The following is a 7,652-nucleotide window of genomic DNA, read 5'->3' as shown; positions in this document are numbered from 1 at the left end:
AATTTCTTTCTTTCTTTTTTTTTTTTTAGTTTATTTATTTATTTGAGAGAGACAGCATGAGTGGGGGGAGAACAGAGAGAGAAGGAAAAAGAGAGAGAACCCCAGGCAGGCTCCATGTTGCCAGCGCAGAGCAGAGCTTGACTCGGGGCTTGAACTCATGAAACTGAGAGATCATAACCTGAGTGGAAACCAAGAGTCGGACGCTTAACTGACTGAGCCACCAGGGAACACCCTCCATTTGTAATTTTATAACTGTTTCCTGCTTCCTTCATCCCATGCCTTTGCCTACGCTGTTCCCCATACAGGTCGCTGTTCCTGCCTTGGAGGCTCAGCTCAAGTATTTCACCTTCCTGCAGCACCTCCCTGAGCGCCCCGCCCCCACGTTCCCCTGACACCCGACCTGCGGGTCCTGAGTCCCCTGTGTGATCCTGTGTTTACCTCCATTCGCGACAGCCACCCCGCAGAGGGGCCTTTTTGCCTCTCTTTCTAGTTCCCACATATCAAACACCAATCTAGGTGTTGCAATGAAGGCAGTTTGTAGATGTGACTGAACCCATAATGAATGGGCTTTAACCTCGATAACCTGGGTGGGCCTGAGTCAATCAGTGGAAGGCTTAGAGAATAGAAGTGGAGCTTTCCTTATGAAGAGGAAGCTCTCCTGGTGGATGGCAGAAGGTGGATGGTGGCCTCGGGGCGGGGCCTGGGAGATCCCNCCATGGTATCCCAGCCTGCCTCGCCCTTGGTATACCAGCCTGCCCGCCCCCCCCTGCAAGTGCTTTGCAACAATTCTCTGTGTGTCTCCCCCTGGTTCTGATTCCCTGGCCGAGCACTGATAGGTCACCGTGTCCAGCTCCGGGTGCGCAGGGGCCTGGCACATAGTAGGCAGTTTGCTACTCAATGCATGCAAGGCGACAGGAGGGTGGGGAAGCATGTGGAGGCAGGGAGGGAAGTGGTCTGGTCACAGCCCTGGGGGTGGGGGAGAGCTCAGCCCGGTAAGCTCAAGGCTGTGGCCTGGAAGAAATGCAGGGTCCCCTCAGATCTCGGCCTGCGCCCCCATCCCCCTCCGGCAGGCAGCGCTGGGCAGCCTTCAGGCCTCCACGAAGACAACCTCCAGAGGAGAGGACTATCCTTCTCTGCCTCACCCCGGGGGGTATTCCGGATTGGGTCCCTATCACAGTCCTCACAACACCTGTCCCCCTTACAGCAGTTGCATATTTATTTGTGTGATCGTTCGTGCCTGGCTCCACCCCAGAGACGCCAGGACTGTGTTGTGGTTGCTCTTGGTGGTCTTCCTCCAGACACAGCACGGTGGGCATCGATCTTCACCTGTGGAAGGAAAGAAGGAGGAAATGAGCACGATGCTTCCATGACCTGCCTTGAGGACAGGGATCCACGGGGTGGGGGTGGGGGGGGAGAAGGACATGGCTTTGAGGCTTCTCTTGATGTTCCTGGGGTAGGGATGGGGTTAAGGTTTTTGGGGACTGTCCTATGGACCGGATGACACTGTAGGTCACAGGAACTTGGGGCTGGATGCAGACAGCTGCTGGCCTCATTCCCTAGACTCCCAGGGAAGGTGGGGTGGGGGCATGTCACGGGCAGTGGGGCAAGGGCCGCAGACTCGGGCTCCAGCCTCATCTTAGTCTAGGGCCTGCTGAGTCACTTGGGCCTCAGTTTCCTCCATCTGCCACACGAGGGGTTAGTGAGATCACCCATGAAGAATCTCCCATGGAAGAAGAAAAGTTCCATAAGGCTAGGAGGTCAAATCAGGTTCAAGGGTCCAAGTGAGTGTCTCAACCCAACCACAGAGTGCAAACCCGCTTCCTTCCTGTAAACAGGGTGGGGTGAGCAGGTCTACTTTCCTTGCTTCCCAGACTTCAGTCATTCAAGCTCTACCTTCGCAATATTTATGGATCCATCTGTGTCTTGGACCATTATTCAATGGGCTTCTTTAAGTGGACTTTCTTTTTATAATTTTTTCCTCAATTCAATGATGTTTAGCACATGCACAGAGTTGTGCCACAATCACTACAGTTTTAGAGCATTTTCGTCTCCTCCCTCAAGGAACCTGGACCCATCATTGCTTTGTTTTGACTTAAATACGTGTCCTGGAAGAACACACTGAATCAGGGCCATAACTGGGAACCCAGTGTCACTTGCTGTCAGTAGAAGACAGCCATAAAAGTAAACCCCGGGAAAACGGACCCACGTGGTTAAGTTCTGGCTGAGGCCATGCTCACTGCCCGAGGTCTGCTGTCTCCCCGTGAAGGGACGTTCGCTGGTGTTAGACAGGCGTTAAAGATACAGCAGTCCCAAATGGAGACTTTCTATTTAAAGAAATCCAAGAGATTGAAGGAGATTGAAAAGGAAATTCCTCCCTCCACACGTGCACTGATGTTATCACCATGTTCTTGGATCCCACACCGTCCCCGACCGGGTCTCACATTTCAGGGAACACAAAGTTGGTACCACAGTCAACCACAACCACAGTCTTCTCTGACCCTCACTACCATTCCATGGGGAAGGAACGACCATTCCCATTCTACAGATGAGAAAATGGAGGCTCGTTTCCACGATGAGTGAGTGGTACAGGAAGTTCTTAGTCCAGTGAGCTTTCTGTCCCCCCTAGCATTGCACCCTCCTCTGCCCTGACCAGGACACGCATGGTCCCCCAGGCTCAGGGGTAGTCAGCGGTGTCCTCACTGGGGATGGAAAGGCCTCACACCCTGTGGGGACCCAGGGGACAGAGCACCCCAAGGCCATTGAGCTGACATCTCTAAGCAGCTGCATCTTGAGGCTGGCTGTGGACCGTGACACCTTTTCTATTTGCTCATTGTCGCAGAAACCTAAAGTTCTAGAACTCGCCGATGACCTCAGGGGCATCGACGCCACCGTCCCCTGGCCCCTTGGCTCATGAATCCCTTTCTGGGGTTGGTAATCATATAAGCCTCAGGACCATTTCCAGTTACTCTTCCTTTACACGTGGCCTACGATAATAAAGAAACTTTTAAGAAGAAAGAACATGAGTTTACATCACTGTATTCACTATAGGACTGTCAACTTAGTGTTTACGACATTTGAGAGTTCTGTACACTAGACATTCAGCTGTTACAGAAAGGCCCATTTAGACATTTTCCTCTTTGATAAGTGATGTGAGCTGTTGGTTTTCTTAACGACAACAACTCTGTAGGAAAAGCAGGTATAAAAAATGACAGTGGCAGTGGCGAGCTATGACAGCGACCCCCAAGCCTGGGATTACTCACTGAGGGACAAGCAGGTCCCCGAGTTGGAGACATGACCGGTGAGAAGGCGCCGCGCCGCCCCTGGGGAGCTCTCCCCAGTGGTCACCGTTCACCCTGCATCGACCCAGGCCTCCAGGTCACTGCCAGGTGACAAGAAAGATGAAGCTGGGAGGTAAGGGAAGGACACTGTGAGGAAACAAACAGATGCTCTGCAGATAGCCGTTCTTTTAAAAATGTGAGGAAAAGGTGAGAGGGTTGTTCTAGATGAAAAGATAACAAAGTGATGTGACAAATAAAATACATGAACTTGACTGAGTCCAGGTTTAACCTAAAGTACAATACGGGACATTTTTGGTACCTTGGGAGAAATTCAAATATGGACAGGGTAGCAGTAAAAAAAAAAAAAAAAAAGTTTATTTATTTTTGAGAGGGGGAGGGGCAGAGGGACACAGAGGGTCTGAAGCAGGCTCTGTGCTGACAGCAGAGAGCCCATTGTCGGGCTTGAACCCATGAACTGTGAGATCATGACCTGAGCTGAAGTCGGATGCTCAACTGACTGAGCCACCCAGGTGCCCCACTCTGGAACTATTTTTAATTTTCTTAGTGTGATTATACTATTGTGATTATGCAGCATGCTCACATTCTTAGGAAAAAATGCAGGGGGAAGAATTTAGGGACGGAGGGTCATGGTGTCTGCAACTTACTTTCAGATGGTTCAATATAAAAGCTTACACGGAGATGTAAGTGTGCATATGTGTGGACGCGCATGCACGAGACGATACAGATGGAGAAAGAGGAAGTGTGCAAACTTGACACTCCAGTTTAATCACTGTACTACCTTTTTCATTGATTGATGATCAAAGCATACCACCAATCTAGTACAACCTCCCATTTTACAGATGAGGAAACTGACGCCCCGTGAGGGGCTGGGTCTGGGTCAAGGTCACAGAGTAAGTTACCGCCCGAGCTGGAATTTGCGCTCAGGGTCTCCAGATGGCCAAGCCTTAAGTTTCATTCCTTCAGGCTCTTTGTCCTAAGCATTTGTCCTAGACATCTGCATGGCTTTGGGCTCTCGATGCTCATCCAAGCCCAGGGACTTCCACTTGACATTCTGCCCCAAAGCCAGCTGTAACCCACAGAAGCAGCGGAACAGAAACAGAGATAAGAGGCTTCAGGCCAGTCAGTAACTGAACCCAGAGGTGACAGCCAGGCGTGGCAACAAGGGAAGTGATGACGGAATTCAAATAACCTTGAACCCCAGGAATAGTTGCAAGGCCTGGGGATCCCAAGGGCATCTCTACACACTGGGGTTTTGCAGGACTACTATCCTCGGCAGCTGCAAATGGCCCATCTGGGAAGACGGGGTTCCTGTGGACTTTGAGGGCTGACTTTGCTGTGTGGACAGTGTGGTGGCTGTCGTACGGGCGAGTCTCATCTGACCAGTGAGAGGAGAGCTCCTGGAGAGCAGAGGCCACCCTGTAGCCACGTGTGGGCGCTGTCAGCAGGCAGCCCATCAGTGTGGAGCCAGAGTGCTTGGCCAAAGCCAGGCTGCGCGGCTTACCTGCTGGGTGCCTTGGGGAAGCTTGCTTAACATCTCTGAGCCTGCGTGAGACGGGGATCGCAACAGAACCTACATCACAGATCGGTGGGAGGCGCAAATGACATGAGCCGTGGCCCAGAGTCAGAAGCCCAATCTCTCGGGGCGCCTGGGTGGCTTAGTCGGTTAAGCGTCCGACTTTCGCTTAGGTCATGATCTCGCGGTTCGTGGGTTCGAGCCCCGCGTCGGGCTCTGTGCTGACTGCCAGCTCGGAGCCTGGAGACTGTTTCAGAGTCTGTGACTCCCTCTCACTCTGACCCTCCCCTGCTCACGCTGTCTCTCTCTCTGTCTCCTAGAAATAAACATTAAAAAAAAAAAAAAAAGAAGAAGCCCAATCTGTCTTGGGCAGAGCGAGTGTCGTGATTCTCCAAGGAAGAGAGTCCAGGCGGAGGAAGGGCAAGGAGGTGGCTCAGCGGCAAGGGTGTGCCCGCTGTGTCAGTGGAGCCTCGAGGAGGCCAGGGTGGCTGGAGCAGAGTGAGCAAGAGGCAGAGAAGCGGTAGCTGAGATCGCAGGGGTGGGGTGGCAAGTTAGTGTCGTTTCTTTTCACAGTGTTTCCATTACTTTTGTGCTTTGCCTCTTTTTATGGAAAGATACTGGCTTCCTGTTTGTTGCTGATACAAAGTAACCCTCTCAAATAATACATTGCGAGCAAAAAAAAATCAATTTATGGAAACACGAGGGGAATAGAATACAGTCTGAAATCACAGAAGCCACGGACTGTCCTGGGAAGACTATTCAGGGAAGGAGAAGGCGGCTCTCCCTCACCTGTCTTGCTCAGCGGGGCAGGCCGGTGTGGACCTGGAGCCTTGGATATCACAACTGGAACCCAGAACTTGACTCCTATCTCCCAGCTTTCCAGCTGCGAGGCCCCAGATCCCTTCACCTACCTGCCCCTCATGGTACAGATGGGGACACTGAGGCCCAGGGAGTCAGAGAGATGCGTTAACAGTGTGTGGGGAAGAACTGGTCCCAGAGTCTGTCTGACTCAGCGCCCCGCCTGCCCCACCCCCAATCCAGGGATTCTGACACACACTCCCCCAGAGATCTTTCGGGAGGTTGAGTCTGAAGGCCACGCCTTCCTGAGCTCTGAGGCTCCCTTCTGTGACTCACCCCACAGCCCCACATGGACGAGCTCCCCGTGTGCCCACCATGGACTGGAGGATGGCGGACAGGGAGGGTAGAAGGGTGGATGGGGGCCGGGGTCTGTTCCTGGGTGGGTAGTGCCTGGCCGTGCTCTGGTCCAGCTGAGGAGCTGAAGTGTTACGGGGGAGGGGTGGGGCCCGAAGGTCCCTCCTGTGCGTCCAGGGATGGGGGCCGCCTCGACCTCGGCCACCAGCACGGGGCAGGTGTTTCCACCAATAGCACCGTTTGTCCCCTTCTGGCAACTGCCTCCTCGGAACTGTGCAGGGAGAAGGGACTGGGTGGGGTGAATCCTGACAGTTTGGGGAAGCCCAGGACCTCCTCACCTCTGCTTTGGCTTGTCTTACATGGCACCCAGAGTCACGTCCTGGTAGGATGGTGGAGGACTCATCGATGGCCCCCTGAACCCCAACGATGTGTCCGGAACAAGGGACAAGTCATCTTCCTGCAAGAGAAGCCGCCGTCCCTGCTGCTGACGTTCGTGGAGTGAGTGGCCACTCACAAAGCCCTTACCCACGGGAAGTCTTGAGGTTCCCGCAAAGATAGGGAAACTGAGCTCGAGAGATGGAGGGACTTCCAGAAGGCCAGTGTGTGCCTCTCTCCCCCTCCCTGTTCTCGAGGAGGGGGCCGGGCCAGCTGATTTGCCAGGGTCCCTCCTGGCCAGAACACATTCCAGGGGCTGTGCTGACAGTGTCCCCGGTGACTGCTGCCCTGTCCCCACCACTTGTTTGTGACGATGGTCCTGCCAAGCCTGTGCCTGGTACCATTATCTCAGGCAGAGGAGGGCATGGAGGTGTTTGAGGGAGGCTCGGCTTGGCCACTCACTGCTTGTGTGACAGTGGGGAGTCACTTAACTCTGCTGGGCCTCATTCTTCCTCTTCAACATGGGAAAGTAGAATTAGTGATAATTTGTTGCCACGGTGATGGGCAACGCAGCGTTCAGTACAGCGCCCGGCACTCGCAGATGCTGGTATCTGGGAGCAGTTACTGTGGATTCTGCAGCCGCGGAGGGGCCTCAACGTTGGTCTCAGGGACTCCAGGCCCCTCTGGCTCTCTGACGTCTTAACGAAAAGATTTCCTGCCAGACAACTGGGCAGTAACTAGGACAACCAGCGTGGGGCCCGATAAAGCTCAGGGCCACATACTGCTATCTGTGCCCGGTGAAAACCCCATAAGTGGATGGCACAAATGTGGAAAGATCGGAGCCTTCAACTCGCAGGATGGCGGGGATCGTGTGCTTTTAGTGTTCGAAAGTTCAGATTACAGTGCGAACTTTTTTCCTTTAAAGAAATGAACCTAGAAAAAATCACTTCTGGTCAGGGACAGGGTCACTGGCGTGGGGAGAAGCTAGTCTGTTCTAGAATGTATCTGGGCCCAGGCTGCCGTTCTGCTGACCCCCAGGTGGGCCAGGGCTTGGCTGTGGGGTGGACCCACCTCGGACTGAATCCTGGATGTCCTTATGGGCTGATTGACTTTAGGAAGTGAAGGAACCTCTCTAGGCCTCAGTTTATTTATCTTTAGAATGGGAAGGTAAGTACCTACTTCCAAGGGCTGTTGAGAAGATTAAGCTAAATCAAGTTATGGGTTTTTTGGTTGCTTTTTTTTAAGCTTCAAGTTATGTTTTTCTAAAGTGCTCAACAGTAGAAGTGCCTGTAGCCTGAAATTCTAAGTATTGT

At 53.0% G+C, this 7,652-nt stretch overlaps 1 protein-coding gene across 2 annotated transcripts in view; it reads right to left on the bottom strand.

Annotated features, from left to right (window-relative positions):
- Positions 1-1,194: 1,194 nt before the first annotated feature.
- MS4A10 (membrane spanning 4-domains A10) overlaps positions 1,195-7,652 on the bottom strand; it is a 16,916-nt gene continuing 10,458 nt past the window's right edge. Inside the window, exons 1-2 of one of the 2 annotated variants that reach the window (XR_013331280.1) lie at positions 1,894-2,690; positions 1,195-1,326 (exon numbers count right to left, since the gene is read on the bottom strand). Coding sequence is in view for 1 of the 2 variants with exons in the window: in XM_077748858.1 (XP_077604984.1) it covers positions 6,320-6,421 (102 nt within the window). In the remaining variant the exon portion in view is untranslated. Of the gene's footprint in view, positions 1,327-1,893; positions 2,691-6,302; positions 6,422-7,652 lie in introns of those variants that run through there. The other variant, XM_077748858.1, reaches the window with a different exon arrangement.

The sequence above is a fragment of the Crocuta crocuta genome, unplaced genomic scaffold (genome assembly GCF_008692635.1).
Source record: "Crocuta crocuta isolate KB4526 unplaced genomic scaffold, BGI_CrCroc_1.0 scaffold323, whole genome shotgun sequence".
NCBI lineage: Eukaryota > Metazoa > Chordata > Mammalia > Carnivora > Hyaenidae > Crocuta > Crocuta crocuta.
This window is presented reverse-complemented; position numbering and strand designations above follow the sequence as displayed.